Raw genomic sequence first — 20,460 nt, 5'->3', positions numbered from 1 at the left:
GTGGGATCCTGAATGGAGATTCCCTGAAACTTCTGCTTGGGGACTGAAGGGCCTAATTATTTCCCAGGGCTGTGCCTCGTCTTCCTGGAGCTACACCAGCTGCAGGTATGGGGAAGCACGTGGTTAGAGCAGGGATAAGCCAATCCGAGGGGTGTATTTCTACCTTGGGAGCCGGGTGAAGCGGGAGAACTTCCTGTTCGGATTACGGAACACCAAATGAAGACTGTTGCTTGAGGAGATACTATATGAACAGAGTGGGGGCAAAAATAGATTACCGTGACCCTGCGCGACTGAACGTCTCCCCTGTGGGGCTAGCAGACATGGAACCCCGTCCATTCCACAGTGGCAATTTTATAACATGTACCCCCTATAGTCACAAACTAAGGTCGCCTATTTTTGTAATTGTGAGTCCCTTTGCTTAGGCCCACCCCTGACACTTGCAGGACCCGGAGGAAGCAGTACAAATAGAGGCCCACATACCGTATATTTGAATATTTAAAAGTTTCAAATCAAAATAACACATTGTTAAAAAAAAATATGTTCTGTTCTCCTACCTTGACAAATACTTTCACAATGATCTAGGAGCTGTTTCACCAAATACTGGGCCGTGGGGAGAGCTGTCCATGGTCCTTCCCCACCCCACTCTCTTCCCCTTCCTGGCTCCCTGGTATGTCACTAAGAGGGACCTGGCATACCGTTGTGGGTCCTCCAAGCCACACCCACGTTCTGCCCAGAGCCCGGCAAACAGCCACAGCCCAGGTCATCTTTCAGGTCCTGGGGTGCACACACTGGCAGCTATGGAAAAAGCTGGGAAAGAGACTTGCAAGCATCATTTGGGCAGTAAATTTCAGGGCTGTAGGTCCCCTAAACGTGTGGTCTAGACTCCAAAAGGAGGCATCTAGACTTTGGGGTGGTGGAATCTCTGGGCCCCACAAATTCACTCAACCTTTGCACGGGGAGTGCCTGGAAGACAGCCGGAAGTACTCTCCAAGTTCATATCCCAAGGCAGGGCAGTACGGCAAAAAAATAAAGAAATTGTTGAAGGCTGGCCCTGTACCCCACACCGCAGTGCTAAGCTCTGGGCCTCAGGTATTAGGTTACTGGGGGACATGAGTAAATAGGTAAGCTCAGCACAAATCAGACAGCAGTTATTGGAAGGGCTTGAAGTGCCTCTGGTTGCAGGTAAGGGAAAGGAAAAGGAGAATCAGGTCTCACTCCTCACCTGGCTGGGGCAGAGCCGTCTGCAGACAAGAACTAGGAGAAGACATGAGCAGGGGGACAGAGGGTGCATTCCTTTTGGGACAGAAAGACCATCTCTCCCTCCTCAGGAGGTGAGGACAGGCAGCAGGCTGCCAGGTTTCTTTGCTTCCATTTGTTCCTTTGTTCCTGTGCCACCACCCCCCCCCCCAGAGAAGGACTGGTCCAAGGATGAGGAAAGGCATTATGTCTTCAAGGATCTGGACCAGCAGCGGCATTCCCTGCCTTAGCCTTAGCACATCTCATCTTGGGCTGGCCAGGAAGATGTGAATGGTCAATACCTGTCTCTGCTGATGTCCTCACTAACATGAAGAGCTTATTGCAGGGCTCTGGCTGGGTAGCTCAGCTGGTTAGAGCATCGTCCTGATATGCCAAGGTTTCGGGTTTGATCCCCAGTCAGGGCACCTATACAAGAATCAACCAATGAAAACATAAATGCATGGAACGACAAATTGGTGTTTCTCTCTCTCTAATACCATGTTTTTAATTCAAAAGAAAAAAAAGTGTCTTACTAATGTGGTAACAATCCTGTCATAAATACGGAAAGCGTGAGTCTCTGGAATAAATAATCCCCATATATTATAGTGCCAGAGAAGATGATACTGTTTTCACTTCCCCATCTTCTCCAAGTACCTTTGCTTCCTTCCTTCGTCAGCTCTTCAGAGTCGCGGAGCCCATCCCGGTGCCGCCTTGTGATGTCAACCCCCCTGGCAAGTCGAGCCCAGAGGCTGAGGCTGCCCCTTCTTACACAAAAGGGACTGGAGGTGCCCCCCCCCACAGAGAAGGACTGGTCCAAGGATGAGGAAAGGCATTATGTCTTCAAGGATCCGGACCAGCAGCGGCATTCTCTGCCTCAGCCTTATCGAATGATCAACAAGCTGGTGGACCTTGTGTTTGACCGGTCGTGGGAGATCATCGAGGAGAGGGACAGGCTGCGGGAGGCCAAGCTCAGCCAGATCCAGCCCACCGTCTACCCTCCGGTTTCCCAGAGCAAGGTAGGGAGCAGCCGACCAGGAATCCCCGTGCTCACGGTTGAGTGTGAATAAATGAGAACACCTAACCCAGGAAAGGACCTCCTGCCAGGAACCTTCAGTCAATATGACAGCTGCGCTTTTGAAAGATTCTAGGCAGTCTGGGGAACATGGGTGTCCTGCCTATAACTGAGGATTATACAGAAAGTCTTATAGTCAGCAGCTGTTTGAAAGTCTTTCTGCGAGTTGTAATCACGCTCCGACTGGAGGGCGGAGACTCTCCCAGAGCCTGGGCTACAGCTCGTTTGGCCGTGCTTAGTGCAGCGAATCCACTCCTCCTTGCTCCCTGGTCCCCTTCCCCTACAAGTGGAGCGTTATGACTTCTTGATCGGTGGGCAAGACGTGTAGCTGAGCCCCGGGTCTGGGGACGGCACCGCGTCGAGGAAGGCCCCCTACACCCGTAATCCCTCTTTGAGATGTCGGCTTCTATTACTTGCAGACGGTGACCGCTGAAAAATCATTCCTTTTTCCTTTGTGGTTTTTTTTTTGTTGTTGTTCTTTGTTTGTTGTTCTCCCAGCTCGGCAGCGTACCGAATTGTATGGCTATTTCCCAAGACTATGTGTTTATTGGAGGAGCCAAAGGGTTCTCCATTTATAACCTGTACAACACCAAGCGCATGTGCGTCTGGGATAAACTGAAGGTTGGAGTCACGTCCATCTGGACTGCAGATTTGGGGAACGACATCCTTATTGCTCCTGTGGATGAAATGGGTACTTGTTCCTCATCTTCCTTTGGGCCTAATTTACATGCACCTGTAGAACTGCTGTTCAATGTCATGTCCTTCCCTGGTGTGGGCGGGGCCAGACGTGGCAAGCTCTCCCTGGTCTCGAAGTATCGTAGTAACAAGCACCCACAGAACAGTGCAATGTGCCAGGCCCTCTCCCAGCATGTCCCATAGTTGGCCCATTTAACCCTCCCAACAGCCCCAGGGTCTGAGTGCAATTCATTATCCCTGCCTCTCAGAAGAGGCAACTGAGGCGTGGAGGTTCAGTAACTCGAGGTAACACGGGAAGTAAATGGCGAAGACCATCCTGCTGCTCACATACACCAGGGCCTGCTTCTTTCCCTCGGCCTGAGGATGAACTGGGCCCCCCAGCACGCGGACGACACCACAGGGAGGGGCAGACTGTTTCCTGGACGGCACTGTCTCTGCGGAAGTGACCTGGCCTGAATGACACTTTCGGAAGGCACACTGGCAGGAGTTCAAAAAAGCCAAACAAGGGCCAGAGCGCCTCGGAAGCACCCTGCAGTCATTAAGGAGAGAGGGGAGGCCGGTCTGGGCCCAGGCAGGGGCAGCTGGGGGGCAGAGAGTGGGCGTCCCAAGGGTGTTACTGGGCTCAGTTAGACTCTCAGCCTGAAGGACCAGCTGCCTTTGTAAAGTCTGTATTATGGGGGGGGGGGGCAGGTTATGAGCATCAGGCACCTGGAGAAAGAGGCAAGAGGTCATGGTGGGTGAGGATCCCAAAGGGGAGCCTGCAGGTTCAACGGGAATTAGAATGACTGGGATTACTTACCGAATCAACAAAATCAACTGCCTGAGAAGCTTCTTGGGGACTGAGAGGTGTGGTACATAGACGAGCGAGGCCGGATCCTGTCCCTCAGAGTGTTTGAGAACTCGCTAGGGGAACAGAAAACACCCACAGGGCACAGACGACATGTGAGGCAGTGGGCTGGTGACTGAATCGGGGGCCAGAAGTCAAGGAGGGGACTGGTGTGGCCAGAGGGCTGCCAGGAGGGCCCTAGGAGGAGAGGGCAGGGCCGGGTGGCCCGAGGGGGCCAGAAGGCAGAACCGCCTGCATGTCCGAGTGTGGGCGGAGGAGGGCCCAGGGAAGAGGCCTCAGGAGGCATGAACTTGGAGGACAACATCACAAAGTCCAGTCCTCCTTCGGCTCACTTCTCCGCCTCATGCTCTTCCTCCCTTTCCCGTTTCAGGTATCATTAGACTGTTCTATATTTACAAAGACAGTCTTTTCTTCGTCAAGACTGTCAATGATGTGGTGAGTTCCTAAAGCTGGGCTCCAAGCTGTGGCAAGTCAAGTTTATGTTTTTTATGTTATTTATTTATTTTTTACTGATTTTGTTTTTTAAAGAGAGAGGAAAAAAATCCACCTATTTGTTCCTCTTATTGACCCACTCACTGGTTAATTCATGTGCCCTGACCACGCATCGAACCCACAGCCTTGGGGTATCAAGATGATGCGCTAGCCAACTGAGCTACCTGGCCAGAGCCCTTATGTCTCAGGTTTTGAAGGGATTTATGTGCCTGCATGGGAGCCACACCTTGCTCCAGCAGCCTCTGTCTCCTTTTCAGGATGACACCAACAAGCCAACACCCTGTGTCAAGATGGAGATCTCTCAGGGAGGGGACTTCGCGGCCTTCCTGCTCCAAGGCAAGGTTATCCAGAGGCTGTTACGCAAGTCCAGACCTTCAGTCTCTTCTAGATAAGAGCTCTTCCCCACCACCCCCAGCCTCTTTTGTGGAAGTAATGTGCAGAGTCGCCCTGCCTTCCCTGGGCGTCCCCAGCACCAGCACTGAGCATGGCCGTGGTGCCTCTGTCAAACTCAAGCAAATAACACTGGTACACTACTATTAACTACAGATTTTTTTTTCTTCAGATGCCAGTTTTTCTCCTAAGTTTTTGGCTCCAGGGCCCAATCCAGGATACCATACTGCATTTAGGCGCCACGTCAGCTTATCCTACTCCTGTCTGAGACCATGTCTTGGTCTTTCCTTGTTTTTCATGACCTTGAACGTCGGAAGAGCACCGGCCAGATATGTCCTGCAGTGTCCCTCAGTTTCAGTTTGTCTGAACTTTTCTCATGCCACTGGGGATAAGGACGTGGGGGGTGGCGAGACACAGAGGTAAAGGAAGGGCTCTTTTCACTGCATCACGTCAGGGGTATGTGATAGCCACGGGGCTCACCACTGCTGATGGTGACCTTGAACTTGAAGTGGCGTCTGCCAGGTTCCCCGGCTGCTGAGCCACTGTCTTTCCCTGTCCCAGCTCTGTTAGAAGCAAGCCACTGCGTCCCGACCACACTGAAGGGCAGAGGATTGAAAGGCCGCTTCCTGCAGGCCAGAGGACCACAGGATTTGGGGATCTATGTTGAGACCACCGCAGTAACTGATAAACACTTGGGGGGAGATGCTTAGAGGCTGCAAACCCCCTGTTTCGCCTCCACCTTGTGCCCACCAAGGTCAGCACGTGCCATGGGGTCTTGCCTGCTGCGGTTATCACTACGGTGACAGAACATATTTTTTTCCCAAATGCTAGCTTGATATTTAACTTTTAAATATTTAGACAAATGGTTTATGGGCCTCTATTTATGTTCTTGTCCAGGGACCTCCACTGTTAAGGGCCTGAGGAAAGAGGTGTATTTCGAAATGCTCTCTGCACCAGGGGGAGCTTTCATTCCGTAGTGGTTTCCTGGGGCTGCCTACACACAGCACCACAATCGGGTGGCCTAAAACACATATGTACATTCTCGAGGTACTGGAGGCCTGAAGTCTGAGGTCGAGGGCTCCGGGTGACCACTTGTTTTAGGAAACTTTTAGCCAGGAACCCACCCTGTGGGCAAGCAGCCCTCCTCTGGTTGTCAGGTATTCGGCATAGAAGCTGAGCATACTTCTACGACAGGATAAAGTCCCACTTTGGGCCCCTGGACCACATGGGGACTGGGCCGCTGAGTCTGGCTAGACACTGGTGGGTCAATGCAGGCAGGGGGGCTTCGGGGAGGGGCCCCGCTCTCCGGAGTGAGGCCCTGCTGCTTGGAGGTGTCTGCTGGTCTCCGTGTCAGGGGTTCTGAGAAGCCAGGCCGTTTCCCTGGGGCCCCTTGGCGCCTGCCTGCCATTGCTCAACGGTCCCTTGGTTTCCCAATGCAGGTGCTGGAGACACTTGGCTGGATGTGTACAGATTGCCCAAGGAGTCTTGGCTCAAGGAGGTGGAGCACCCCCAAGTCACCACGAATCCAAAGAAGAAAGTCAGACAGCCGCAACTGGTAGGAAGCGCCGGGGTTTTAAGTGCTACATTTCTCCCTGCCCCGGCCCCACGTCCATCCCGAACCCTCCCTCGGATTCCAAGAAGACAGGGCCTTCTGGAGGCTGTGAGAGAGGGCACACTGGCCCCCGTCTCCCAAATCGATTTGCGTTGGTTAAAATCAGGAGTTAGAACGCAGAGTCTTTGGTGGTGGGGCTCTCAGTATCTCCCACGCCTGCCCGGATTCGCCTGCCCACCCAGAGCCACAGGCAGGCAGTTCCCTGGGAGGCAGGCCGTCCAGCCCGACTTCCGAGGGCTCGCAGGCCCCTCTCTTCCCGTCCGGGCTGAAACCGTGCTGCCTCCGTCCCCCTCAGCTCCCCAGACCACGCTACGCGCAGGTTGTTTGACACACAGACATGCAGGCACTTCTCCATCGCTCTCAGAAAGCGGGAAGAAGCGCCCATCTCCCCAGCAGATGTCCTCATGGGGTGCAGTCCGGGGTCACCGGATCATTCTCCTTGGAGCTCCCACAGAATCCATTCTTTGTGCCTTTTGGGGCACCCCTCACGCACTACCTTGGTTTCAGCTGTCATGTCATGCACTAAAGCCGTCTTTTCTTAACCGCCGGATAAGTTTCTGGGTTGGTAAGACCACACCCTCCACTTCTGTTTATGAGCCAGCCCCCTGCTGTCACACTCGAGGGGTGTTTTTGGGGGGTTCACTGACGATCCAACTGAGAAGGCACCTTGGATGGGGGGTGCGTTCTCATCATAATTCAGTCTCTGTTCACCAAGGAGCAGCCAGCTCCTGCCGGTCACAGTGGTACTGTGAGTTCAGGGTTAAATCAGAGTGTCAGCATCGCAGTAGATTTTGCCAATCAGAAATAGTCGCGTCACCTTAGATTTTTGCAGTGGTCTCCCATGCAATCTTACCTCTGTTCACTCACTATTTCCCGTTCCCCCAACTACATTTTAGCATCCTAGAGAATAGGGATCATGTGTTAAAATCCTGCTGACCCGGGGACCGCCTGAGTACCGCTCCTCTGTGGCTACTCACAGGAGTATGGGGGGAGCGGGGAGAGAGAGCACCTCAGCAGACTGCAAGGGGAGGGGCATGCACACCAAGCCCACTGTGAATTAATATTTTTTTTCCTCTTCAGAACACTCTTGAGCCCACATCTCCGGATAATTCAGAAATGGTAAGAAAATTTAAAGGAAATTCCCAGATAGATTTATGTTACATGTTAGATTTTTTACTTTGACCTGAAATTTACCTGAAATATCAAATATGCTGGCAACATGTTCCACCATGGCACTGTTTTCAGATTCCCTGGCACGAAATCCTGTGCCTCGTGTCCCTGAAGATGGCTCCCACTCTTGAGGATTAGTGACCCAAGTCACGTGCCCAGCGGCGGGTGGCCAGCGGAAGGGAGGCGGGAACACAGGGTCCTCCCTGTCTGGCCCCTCCCGAAGCCCCGGGAGGGGCCCTGGCAATGTGTTCATGTGGTTGTGTATTTTTGTAAAACTGGCAAAAGTTAACATTTCTTGGCAAAAGCCCACGGTCTCTTTTTACTCACACTTCTGATGAGTTTTGCAAGATACATCCTTCCTGACCCTTTTATTCTTAATATACCTGTGCGTTTGTGTCTCACACGAGTTTCTTTTTGAGAGCATGTGCTGGGGCCCTGCCTGTTTACACGCTGACACCCTGCCTTCTAATCGGGCTGTTCTGGCCACTCACAGTTCGTGTGGTCACTGGTGTGTTCGGTGGAAATCTCCCACTGTGCTCTTCACTCTCCCTTGCCCCACGAGTTCTTCCTCCTTGTCCCTTTTTTCCTGCCTTCCTTGGAGGAAGAGTTTTAAATGGCTCGGCTTCCCCTCCTTTGTCGCCTTCCCAGAGGTGCCTTTTCCGCCTTGCAGGACCTAAGCATCGGTTTGAAGGGAGAGGTGAAGCTGAGCCCTCCGATTCCCATAGTGAAGATCAAACCGCCCAAGCCCATCACAGGTCAGTGCGGCCGAGGCCACTCTTTGTCCTTTCGCCGGCGATTCCTCCTCTCGCTCTTCCTTCGCCTTCCCCCGCACCGCCCAGCCTTTCTGTTGAGTAGCAGCCCTATCTAAATGACAAGTACAGTTCTGAAGAGGCAGGTTTGCTTTTTTTTTTTTTTAAGTCATAAGCTCTGGGACCTCATGGTACAAATTCTAGACGTTACAAGGCCGCAGGTAACGTCATTGAATTGGGAGACCAGGAGAGAGAGCCCTTTCCCGGGCGCTGGCTGGAGCCCATTCACTCCTGCTTCCCTGCCTCGGGGCGGTCCTCCCTCGCGCCACCGGGGGCTCTGCAGCTGGAAGCGACACAATGCACTGAATACAAGGACGCCCTGTTTAACCAAACACTCACTGATAGAACAAGAGCCCAGTTCCTGCAGCATCTTGTCACTGCGCTACGGAAACCACGTTTAATAAGAGAAACGGGAGTTGGCCAAGGGGCGCGGGGAACGCCCTGGGGGCGGAGCTTGCGGAGGGTCCCCTTTCAGTACTCCCGGGCGCTGGGCCGCAAAGACGCAGCGACATAGCTGTTCCTTCTGTCTAAGTAGCATAGACGGTAGGTTAAAAATAGATAGGGGGGGGGAGGGCAAGAATAGTAGGGGAAATATAGAATCTGAAGAACTTGAGACACATGGGCATAAACTAAAGGGGGGAAGGGTGGGGGAGTGGTGTGTAGGGTGGAGGGGAATGAAGGGAGGAAGAGAACAACTGTAATGGTATAATCAATAAAATATATTTTTTAAAAAAGATGCAGCTGTGAGTGCCGCACTGCGGAGTCATTTCAGGAGGCAAACAGCTGGTTACGTCCAGTCTGGTGCACTTGTAGGAAGGAACACTTTGCAACCATCAAAAATAAAGCGGGAGAGGCAAGAGACCAAGAAGAGCCCGCTCACTCCTGTCAAAGAGCCTGACGATAAGATTGGCTCCATCAAGATGTGTTATAAAGCCTTAGATATAGAGAGATTGAGTCATTGATACTGACAGAACTACAGAAATTACGACCAGATATAACCATAAATGCGTGAATAACACATAGACAGAAATATATATGTAAAATACAGAAAGATGGCTGGAGGTAGCAGACAGAAATGCAGACGAATGAAACATTTCCTTGGCCGCCTTTGCAAAGAGGAGGTGATAGGGTGGAGGGTGGGGGTTGCCGCAGGCAGCCTGTGCATCCTGAACAGGGTTGGGGGGGGGCGGAGAGGATAGAAGAGAGGCCAGCAAAGGCAAGGCGGGGCTCCCGGAAGGGTCTGGGCCTCTGGGCCAGAGTTCTGGGCAGGAGGGGGAAGGAAGAGTGGGGGAGGGAGCACCAGGCAAGAAGGGGGGACCCGATGGTTTGAGCAATTCCGGAATACTGTCAACCTAGGTACCACATTTAAGAGCCCCCTGGAAGTCTTCGCGAAGATTGAGGGCTGCTTCGGGCTGGGCTCGGGGCAGAACCACTTCATCAAGGACAGCCAGTGGGAACAGCAGGCCGCCACCTTCCACGCCAAGTACCAGAAGTTCCTGGACGGGGGCAGCGAGGAGGAGCTGGTCAGGTGTGCAGGCCTGGGTCGGCCGAGGGGCTGAGAGCTCCTTCTGGCTGGGGACGTTTTTCTGAGAACTCCCCCAGATCTTTTGAGGAGCCGTGTGGAGACTGTGTGAACCCAGCACAAAGGCTGCGTGGGTGGGTTTCGTAGGGAAGGGGGAGCGATGGTGATGACATACAGTAACAGGACAGTATCAGGCTGTCTTCTGTACGATACCAGCTCTGACAACTTTTTCCTGACCCTCTAGATGACAGAGAAGATCCCAGACTCAGAGCCACGAGTCCCTGCTAGTAACACTCACATATTCCTGCCCCGGGGTGCGCGTCATGGAGATGCTCAGTCTCACCCCGGGCGGGGGCAGGCCTGGCTCAGCCCACACTGCCAAGGCAACACCTGAGCCCCGGCCTTGGCCCTGTCTGCTGAGCCCTCAGGGCTGCCCTGCCTCCCAGGACGGCCCTGCCCCAAAGCTCTCACCCTGCTCTCAAGTGGGCCCAGTGGGTTCTGGCGCAAAGCCCTAGCAGCAGCCTCGGGCTGCGAGCTGGGTGCAGGTGGCTGTTACACCGCTGGTGACTGTCCCTCATGAGAGCGTTCATGCCACACAAAGCTACAAACCCCACACATCAGGACCCTGGGGCTTTTAAAAAGAGAAAGAGAGAGAAAGCCAATTTTTCCGCACAGCACTGGTTGTACTGACCCCGCAATAGATAGTGTCTGGCAAATGGCCCGACTTGGTCATTATGGGGTCTTCCCCAAGGCCAGGTGTGGCTCCTCCCGGCCTGGAGAGACCCCTGCAGCTCCACCCGCCCTGGCCTCACGCCCCAGGGCTGGCACACAGAATGCCATTCGCGTCGTGGCCCCACACCCACTGGTGGGTAGTCCACACCCACTGGTGGACTACCCACTTCTGGTCCTAGTCCCAGGCAGCCAGCCCCACCCCCCGGCCCGGGGGTCTGACAGGGCTCTGACCAGGGTCCCTTTCTCCCCTAGTATGGCCACGTTCCACTTCCTCCTTCCCAGCTGTGTCATTATGATGCCAGCGGAGCTCAAGGGCCCCTCAGGTAAGTGAATGTGAGCAGGCGGCTGTCCTGTCCTGGGCCCCTGTCCAGCCACCTTGGGGGACGGCCTCAGCAAGCCCTCCTAGAGGTGCTCTGCACAGCGAACCCTTGAGCCCTTGTGCGGGGTGGGGGGTGGTGGCAAGGAGGACACCCGCAGCACCAGCTGAATCCCAGATGCCCTTGAGAATGGGCGCTGGCTCCATCTCCAGGGAGTGACCTGCCGCAGAGGAGAGGTGGTCCCTGTCCCACCAGGCTGCTCCGAGACATGCATCCATTTGGAAGAAGATGTCACTCAGAACACATGCACACACCCAATCTAGAAGCTGTGAAAGTGGCCGAGGGCAGTTGTGACAAGGGTTCCTTCCCAGGAAGGTGACTGGGCCTCCTGGGGGTGCCCAGCACCCCCTCCCCGGGAAGCTCACCCTTGCATTGGGTGCTGCCCATTCGAACAAACCACTTTTTTATTTCGAACCCACTTCCCATGGGCGCACACTGTCTGCACAAACCGAAGGCCACCTCGACTCCTACATGATGGCCTTCCCCCCCCTGTCCCCAGGGATACCCTGTGTCCTTGGCGTGCACTGGACAGGCCATCACAACTTCTTCTTCTACTCACTGAACAGGACCCAGAGGGACAAAGTTGGTAGGTGTCCTTCCCCAGGCAGCTGAGAGCCCGTGGCTGACACATCAGTGTGGCTTTAAGGGACCCCAGTCGTGTGTGGTGGCGGTGCTGTGACCCAGGTCTCTGTCCCCAGCTGTCGTGTCCCTTAAAGATTCCAGGTCAATAGGGACAAAGCCCAGCCAGGCCCCTAGGGTTCCTCAGGCAGCTGAGGCCGAAGGAGGTGGGCTTGGCCACAGAAGAGCAGGCCCTTTCTCCGGCCTGCGGTCTGCGTGGTCTCACGCCAGTCACCTGATGTCCCAATCCCCCCTCCCCCCGTCAGTCTCCCCCTTCCTGCCTTCTCCTCTGAAGCAGGGAGCTAATGAACTGCGCCGTCCCCACCCACTGCACGTGTCTGCTTTCATGGTGAATGGCAAACCAGAGTCCCTCTGTGTGGGAAAGCTCTTGGACGTGGAGAGGCACTTAGGAAATGTGGGTGGTGGCTGTTGGTTGGTTTTTCACAAACTTTCGGAGGCAGTTACCAGAGCAAGTTGACTTTGTGACAGCCCCTTGAGCTGCCCCCTCACAAGGCCGCCCTGCAGCGCGCACAGAGGAGGCCGCCTGGCTTCTTCCTCCGCCTCCGTCTGCTGACTTGTAAACAGGCAGCTGACAGGATGCAACTGACAGGACTCACCTCCTAGGACCCTTGTGAGAATGAAATGAAGTGACTGGAGAAAAAGTGCTCCCCGAGCGTGAACTGGGGGGACCCAANGGTTTTTCACAAACTTTCGGAGGCAGTTACCAGAGCAAGTTGACTTTGTGACAGCCCCTTGAGCTGCCCCCTCACAAGGCCGCCTGGCTTCTTCCTCCGCCTCTGTCTGCTGACTTGTAAACAGGCAGCTGACAGGATGCAACTGACAGGACTCACCTCCTAGGACCCTTGTGAGAATGAAATGAAGTGACTGGAGAAAAAGTGCTCCCCGAGCGTGAACTGGGGGGACCCAACCTGTGGGTCTGAGGCGACAGACAGCACCGCATGGGCAGATGTCCAGGGCTGTGCAGGGGGAGGTGACGCGAGGTGCGGGTTCCGGTGGTGGGGGCAGCCCCCCTCCGTGAGTGGTGTTCTCCCCGACAGAGCCCGAGAGTGTGTGGCCCTGCGCCGCGCCCATCGCCCTGTCTCAGCTCAGCGACTGCGGCTCCTACCTGGTGCTGGCCTGCGAGGACGGCGTGCTCACGCTGTGGGACCTGGCCAAAGGTGAGCCCCGCCCCGGCCCCCGTGCCCGGCAGCGCACCACCGCGCACTGGGGCTCCGGAGGCGCGAGGTTCCGCAGGCGCCAGGCTGCCTGGGAGTCACTCTGTTCTCAGGGCCTTCCAGCGCAGCCTAGCCCCTTCCTCCCCCACCCGCGCTCACAACAAGCCAGTCTCCCCCTTCCTGCTCTTCCAGCCCCACCCCGACAGCGGGAACCTCCTTGCTATTGAAGCCAAGGGACCTATCAAGTGATCGCTTTGGGACCAGCAGCTGTTCTGGGTGGGGGGCACCTTGGTGGGACCCCAGGACCCTTGGTCCAGCTTTGTGGGCACTGAAAGTCCATGGGATCCATTCACCCCAAATTGATCAGCCTCTGAGGGAGCATCTTCCGCGCACTGAGCCTCTGAAACTGCTGTGAATGAATCGGTGGATTGTCATTGGAGAACCGGTGGCCTTCCTCCCTGGTGTCACGACCAGAGAGCGGAGCTGGCCCTTCTCAGGGAGCCGCTGCCGAGTGGGCGGGGTGCCTCCCCCACCGGTGCCGTTTCCCTCTCAAGGAGTCAGCGGTTGTCTCAAACAAGGGGACCTTCTCCCCACGGCGCTAGTGGCCCCCCAGAAAATCACTGGTCCCACGCACGGCAGTTTGATAAAGTGAAAACTATTTCAAGGACAGAAGAAGGATCCTAATTCCACAACTCGTTCTCATTTTTCTGGAGAGGGATACGCTCTTGACGCAGCCCTTCCAGGGGTTTGGTTCTCCCCACCCAGCTGCTCTCCACGCCAGGAAGGGCCCCCTGAAGGGGGCGCTGGCGTCTGTGCTCCCCCGCCTCCCCCCCTCCACGTGCGCTGCACCCGGCAGCCCCCTTTCCGACCCGACCTGAGGGGTGTGTGGTGCCCCCTGCAGGGTCCCTGCTCGGCGTGGTCGCTCTTCCTGAGGGGTGTTTCTGCCAAAGCATCCATTTCCTGAAGCACTTCCTCGTCCACGGAGGACGGAACGTGTATCCCGAGGGTCCGGTGGAGTCCCAAGTGACCTGTGTGGTGCTGTGCACAGACGGCTCTCTCCACCTCGTGGCCTCCAGCGGGGCCCAGGAGCCCGCCACCCACACGCTGATTGACAGGTGGGTGGCTTTGCGGGAAAGACGGGGAAAGTGTCCGGGAGACGCTGGCCGGCTCTGTCTCCGCAGTCCCTGCTCTCCTGACCCCACCGGTCTTCGACTCCAGAGCCTGTGCAGTCCCCCTCACAAACTGGCAGCGCGGCCCAGACGCCAGCCTTCACACCCCACAGGGCCGAGAGGATGGTCATTTCTGCCAAAATAGCCTGTTACCAGCTTCCCCCTGGGCCTCTGTCTGTCTTGTTAAAACTGTGAAATAGTTTATGCATGCAAACGACCTCTACAGCAAGTGTGTATGTAGTGTCTGTGTGTGCGTATGGGCGTGTGAGGAGAGAGCTGGAGGGAGATGGGCAGAGAGACGAGACACATGCCCGAGCAGCCATCGGCAAGTTTAAGAAGCAGGTCACCTCCAACCCAGCTGAGGCCTGTGCACTTCTCCCCATCACAGCCTCCTCTCCTCTTCCAAGGGGACCACCACCTGCCCCAGGGTGACACGGGTTAAGAGAACAGTCACTGCTTAGCCCTGATTCTGCAGGTCTGCGATGGGGGCTGGATGGTTGGCACTGGCCTCACTCACGTGGCTGGTGGCCCGCGGCCCAGGCACTGGTTTGCATCCTGGTGGCCTTGCCTACAGGGTGTGGCAGCCGCCTTGCCTTCCCAGCCTGTGCCATAGCCACACCTGCATGGCCACACCTGCGTGGCCACACCTGCATTTCAGCAGTGCAAAGACAGACTCTACCTTCTGGTGGGAGGTACTGCCAAGCAGCTATTTTTTTTCAAACCCACAACACTGTCTTCCTGAATTCATTCCTCGGCTTTGCTTGAAGAAGGAGCACGTCCACAGGCCTGCGTCTCCTAGCAGCACGCTGTCCGCTTTGACGTGGAGAGAGCAGGCGAGCCACGTGGTCGTCTCTGCACTCTCCGTGTTTTAAAGCGGTTCATCTCGCCATGTGCTTTGTGACACTGTTCCACAGAGTCCCCTGTGGAGACGTCCTCTACTCCGGCCCTCATCTCTCTGTTGCGCTGGGTTCTGTTTGGCCCCGAGCGCTCACATCCACTCTCTGATGACGGAGGTTTGGGCCACGGCAGCTGCAAACAGCCTTCTGAACACCTCCTGGTGCTCGTGTACCAGAGTTCACCCGGGGTGAGTGCCGGGAGAGGACAGCACTGGGTGGACATCTGTGGGTCTTGTTTCCTGCAGGCCGGCGAAGCACCCAGATGAAGCCGTCTGTGCCGTGGCCCCGGTCCCACCCTTACCTGGCATGGTAGGCTCCCCGTGCTCTCCTGATGGGGCGGCGTGAGCAGGGGGTGTAGGTGTGGCAGGGAGGAAGTCTGACAGAGGGAGGGAGGGGAACAGCGTGGCAGCTGGAGGGGTATGTGGGGCTAGGGAGGGTATTTGAGATTGGGGTGAGTTCCAATGTGCGTCTGCAGCAGGGGGTTAGGAGGGGCCGAGCACTGAGCAGGGCCCCTCAGGAGGTGGAGGAAGGGCATGGGCCCAAATGTAGACCCTGGCCACCAGACGGCCAGCCCTGCAGGAGAGGAGCTGGGGGGACGGGACGGAGTCACCAGGGCAGACGCCACACCCCTGCCACTGTCCCAGACAGGGTCCAGGGTCTGGGCGCTCAAGAGCACCCAAGTTTCACTTCCAATGGCCAGCTGCTGCTCTGATTCCACACCGGGCGGTGACCAGGTAGCGAAGTGCCCCCTCGCCATCTGTGTTCCCAGGTGCTGGTCTTCTCCAAGAACGGCTCCGTGCACCTGCTGGACGTGGCTAGGCCCCAGATGGTCTGTGCCTTTGCTCCCCTCAGGCCCTTCCACCTGGAGGCGCCCTGGAGGCCGGTGTTCGTCGTGTCTGCGCACCACCCGTACTTCCTGCTCCGAGGTAGGGAATGCTTCCCTGCCTTACTTCCTCAGTCCCCTCGGCCAGGCAGGCTTCTCCCTGCTCCTGCAGACCCAGTGGGCCCCTCCCAGCTCGGCCCTGGGATCCAGCCTTGATTAGCAGAGAGCAGCCCCCAGGGCCGAGCAACCACAGGCCAGAACCCTCAGACAGAACTTGGTGCTCTCGTCTCATCTCAGGAGACCGTCCGAATCAGACGGAGGCCACCCACGAGGCCAAGGACATCCCCAAATCTGTCTTCTATTTTCATTTCACTGCCTACCCGCTCCTGGAGGACATCATTAGGAACAGCAGTGTTCCTCAGGCTGACCAGCCGGACACCGTGGCCTTGCCCCAGGCGCTGCCCTTGGAGGAGAGATGCGAGAGCTTCCTCCGGAAGAGGTGGGTCCTGGGTCTCTTTAATGCCCCCCTCACACTCCGGTTCCCCTTCCGACTGGCAGAAAAGGAGGAATGAGTTCAGGCGGCTGGCCGAGGAGAGCCTCATCTGGGTTGTCACACACAACCGTCTGTAGCAGGGGCTGACAAGCCAGGGCCTGCGGACCACATCCAGCCCCAGCCCACGGCCTGTGTGGGCGAAGGAAGCTTCCCCGGAATGCAGTCGGGCCTGGCCCCTCCCCAGTTCACACAGCCTGCCCCCCACCCCACGCACTGCTGCACGCTGAGCCACAGAGGGAACAGCCGCACCAGAGCCCACAGGACCCACGGAGCCCGTGTCCAAGCACATTTCCTTTCCTCCACCCTCCATGCATTCCGAGTGTCAGGCACTTGCTTCCTCCCCGCTGAGCACGGTGCCGGTGATGCGAGTACTCAGGCCCCTGCGCAAGGCTTCGAGGGCAGGACTGCCCCTGTAACAGAGTGATTCCCCGCTAGAAAAAGTGATGTTCATTATTGCTGATACATTCTACCTACGCTCTCAGGCATTTGGAGAACAGGGTGATACAACACAGCAAATTTACTTACCCCGTAATCCCAGCACCACCATTAATGAGTCAGTGCCTGTCCTGGTAGGTGTCTTCCTCGGGTGGCTACATAGTTGAGATCATGCCTCGTGTTCACTTTTGAGGAGGAGACAGTCCCTTCTGCTGTGACTGTCTGCAGTCTCTCGCACCACCCTGCTCCCAAGTGTCTCTCCTCCCTCGCACCCCAGCTTAGCACCCAGGTCCCCGACCCAGCCTTCCTGGAGGCACCCAGTGCCAGCAGGGTGGGAAAACTGGCCCCTGGGAACACTGCAGGGAGGAGGGCTGGAGCCAGCGGGGCTGAGCAGGTGGGCACCTGGGGACAGGGGCACGGCTCGGGGTTACCCGCACGGCGGGTGTTCAGGGAAGTGCTCCTGGGTCCTGGGACACAGCAGGAGCTGGGGGCGGCGGGACGGGGAGGCACTGTGTGGTTGCAGCAGCTGTGCCTGAATCAGACCTAATCACGGTGTTCCAATCACAGCCCTGGCTGAGACCCACCTTCCGAATGGGCCCCTGGGGATAAGCCAGGAAACACCACGATTCGAAGGCTTTCCTGTTTCAGTGGCACGGAGGCTGCGGTCTGGGGCTTTGCAACAGAGTTCAGCGAACCCCCCACACTCACAGCCTAGACCTGTCATTACCATCTGCCTCTCCCCGCTGACCACACGCCTCCATGTGGACCCCAAAGATGTCAGTCCTGCCTTACTTTTTTCTAGTTATAGCCTGAGGCTGAAATCTCTCCACTGGCCCTAAAATGAGGTGGTAACATTTCGTCACCGTTAAACCAGGCGATGGGTCCGTGTGCCAGTGGAGCCCGAGGCACAGGCCTGCAGCCGGAGCCTGCCCCGGGCTTTCGTAAGCAGCAGCCTGAAACGAAGCCCAAAGGAGGCGGGCTGGTGTCAAGGGTGCCGACACCCTCCTGCCGCCCCCCCCCCTACCCCCCGCCTGGCTTCTGCTCCATCCCGCCTGGGCCTCTAGGGCACCATTTCCATCTGGTGCTACGCCCCGTCTGTTTTAGCATTGGCTGTCTCTGGCCAGACCAAACTTTGACCATGAGCGAGAAGTCTCAGGACACTAGGAAGCACACAGAAACAGTTGCCTGTCTGTCTGTCTGTCTCCCTTTGTTCCCTGTAGGACACGGGCCAAGCACAGTCCAGGTTCTACCTGCCCAGCTTTTGGCCATAAGCAGGCTTCTCGGTGGGGCAATAGACTTGGGGCTCCCAGGTCACATGGCCCCCCAGGCGAGGGGCTGTGTGGACACCCCTTTGTTACTGTCCTTGGGGAGGAGACAGTGGGCACCGCCTAACTTGCCATTGCTTCCCTGAGAAACAAAGGGGCGGCTCCCTAAACACCACCTGCAGATGCGCAGACCCCAAACACGCTAACAGCAGGTTCCTGGAAATCTAAGGTTGTGTGGGGGTGCCGGGGAGCGTGGACGGGGTGGTCTGCAGCTGTCTCGTGCATGTGAGGTGGAGGTGAGCATGCATTCGTTTGTTACTCAAACAAACAAAAAAATTCACCTTCTTACATTTTCCCCCACTCCCTTATTTTTTAAAAGACCTCATCCCCTGGGAGCCCTCCCTCCCCAGGCGACGGGTGTAACCTGCCCTCCTGCAGTTGGTCTCTGTGGCACTGAGAAGCTGCCCGTCCCAAATGCACTCTCTCTCTTTCTGTGTCACCCGTGCCCACTGGGGACAGGGGCAGGCTGCTGTGGTCACGTAGGTGTTCTTGCGCCACAGCCTGTCACTGGCAGATGCTCAAGAGACACTTGTGAAAGGGCGAGCTGGCTCCCTGACACGGGCTCCTCGCACAGGCTTCAGCCCCTGAGTTCCCTGTGCCGGCTGCCGCTCTGTGACCCGTGGTGGGGAATGCCCCCCATTCCCTCAGTCCGGGTGTTTGGGGGCCTGCTGTGCCCCCGGCTGAATCCCGAGGACACAGACGAAGCACACCTGTGTCATTTGGAGAGTTCCTGCTACATAGAGCACAGGGTGGTGGAGGTCCGCCCCGGGGACCTGGGGGCCGGGTGGCGGGCGCCGCACAGAGCAGGCTCTTCTCACCTCCAACCGCGCGGCCCCAGGTCTCAGAAGCTGGAGCACCAGGCGAAGGAGCAGGAGCACTGGACCCGGCTGCGGAGGTACTCCTTGCTCCTCCAGAGAGAGAACCTCAAGAAGTGAGGCGGCCACTGCCCCGGGCTCCCCAGGAGGTCTCCGCTGCAGGCAGGCCCCGCCCCAGGACGCCCCGAGGTGAAGAGACGCGGCGACCAAGGGCTGCGGCTCAGGAGGTCCCCGGGCCTGGAATTGCAGACAGTGACCCCCACAGACAGGCACTGTTTGGGGGGTTCAACCGCTCTGCCCCTTGTCTGAGCCCCCAGCTGGACAGATGGGTCACCCAGATAAACAGCGAGATTGTTTCCCGACCCCAGGGTGGCTGTGCTGTGTAACCGGCTGGGTGTGGGCGAAGCATCCCTCAACGTCCCGGGCCTTGTGAGGAGGACCTCCTACCTGACGGGCCCGCGACGGCCACTTTGTTCGGAGGAGCAGGACACCAGCCCACCCCGGCCGCTGTGTGGCCCCTTCTCTCTCCGCTCACTTCGCCTCCCTCTCTGCGCGGCCCCACAACCTTTACGGAATCGCTCTGGAGAGGCTGCGGCCCAGACTGGTTGAGGGGCTCCCTGAGGTCACACAGGTGTGCGAGGCAGAGGTGCCAGGTGAGGTGGCAGGTGCCGCACCACTACTGCCCCGGCCCGCTGCCCCGGGAACCCTAGAGAAGACCCAGGAGAGGGGCAGAGAGAGACGTCTTTCTCTTCTCCGGAAACTGCCCTTCCCAGGAAAACCAGGCTGGATGGAGGGTCCCAGCAGCTCAAGGGCTACGCCCGCCTCTCTGAGGACACCGTGTGGCGCGTTCGAGAACTGCAGGGCTTTGATGGATCCCAGCCTCCAGGATAACCTGCCCACGGACAGCTGGCTGCACACAGAGTTTGTGATGGCAGCTGCTTTTGTGTCTCTTCTCCTGGGTCACACATTTGCTCCTTGTTGGCGGGGCACCGCCCTCATGGCGCTGGCACCGACTAGCTGGATGCCCCCTGGATGAACGTCCACAACTGAGACGTTCCCATTCCTCTGATTCCCACCCAGGTTTACAGTGTGACCCTGGCACATCCTTGAGTTCGAGCAGCTTAGCTGCCCCCCCCAGGCGCCGCCCCATCCCCCAGCGCCAGCGTCTACCCAGCACAGCTGTCTCAACCCAAATGCGTACAGTTGAGGCGCAGAAGCACGACCCCTGCCCGCATGCACACGGAGCCATACTGTACACCTGAGACACGCCACGCGCGTACACGCGTGCCTGTCTGCCAGGGTTGTCCTCCAGGGCAGAGCGGTCACCTCCCACCCACAGCTGTCCCCGACCCCATGGCCGTGTACTGGTTCTGTGAAAATCTCGATTCCCACATCCTGGTTGGGAAGAGAGCGCGCACCTCCCCACCTCGTCCCGACAACTTGAACTTAGATGGGGAATTTTGTGTCCTAGGCCCATAGTGACTGCTCGAACGAAGCGCGTCTGTTTCTCCCTCACGTGAGCTCACACCCGTGCAGTCCGGCAGTGACCAGAGTCAGCAGGCTGGCCCCGTGGGTGCCCGGAGTGCTGAGCTGTCCCTCTCTCCCACCGTCCACCCCTCTGCAGACCAGGGCACCCTGCTAGGGCTGCAAGGGAGGTGACATGCCAGGCAGGACCCTCTGTCCTTGGGACAGGCTG

General features: G+C 57.2%; 1 protein-coding gene across 2 annotated transcripts; it reads left to right on the top strand.

Moving 5' to 3' along the window:
• The first annotated feature begins 24 nt into the window (after positions 1 to 24).
• WDR93 (WD repeat domain 93) lies at positions 25 to 19,123 on the top strand. 2 transcript variants are annotated; one of them, XM_037053621.1, is made up of 17 exons: positions 25 to 105; positions 1,913 to 2,252; positions 2,807 to 2,999; positions 4,222 to 4,286; positions 4,601 to 4,679; positions 6,173 to 6,288; positions 7,426 to 7,464; positions 8,186 to 8,270; positions 9,681 to 9,852; positions 10,831 to 10,901; positions 11,455 to 11,541; positions 12,632 to 12,751; positions 13,650 to 13,863; positions 15,059 to 15,122; positions 15,583 to 15,739; positions 15,934 to 16,135; positions 18,788 to 19,123. In XM_037053621.1, exons 2-17 carry the CDS (start codon positions 1,953 to 1,955, stop codon positions 18,882 to 18,884), a joined length of 2,061 nt encoding a protein of 686 aa, XP_036909516.1. In that variant the 5' UTR covers positions 25 to 105; positions 1,913 to 1,952; the 3' UTR covers positions 18,885 to 19,123. The 2 variants fall into 2 exon arrangements, with proteins under 2 accessions (XP_036909516.1, XP_036909517.1); XM_037053622.1 differs by lacking the exon at positions 18,788 to 19,123 and having other exon boundaries at positions 15,666 to 15,739; positions 15,934 to 16,111.
• Positions 19,124 to 20,460: the final 1,337 nt, after the last annotated feature.

The sequence above is a fragment of the Sturnira hondurensis genome, unplaced genomic scaffold (assembly GCF_014824575.4).
Source record: "Sturnira hondurensis isolate 20B ecotype Veracruz unplaced genomic scaffold, ASM1482457v3 Scaffold0007865, whole genome shotgun sequence".
Taxonomy (NCBI): domain Eukaryota; kingdom Metazoa; phylum Chordata; class Mammalia; order Chiroptera; family Phyllostomidae; genus Sturnira; species Sturnira hondurensis.
This window is presented reverse-complemented; position numbering and strand designations above follow the sequence as displayed.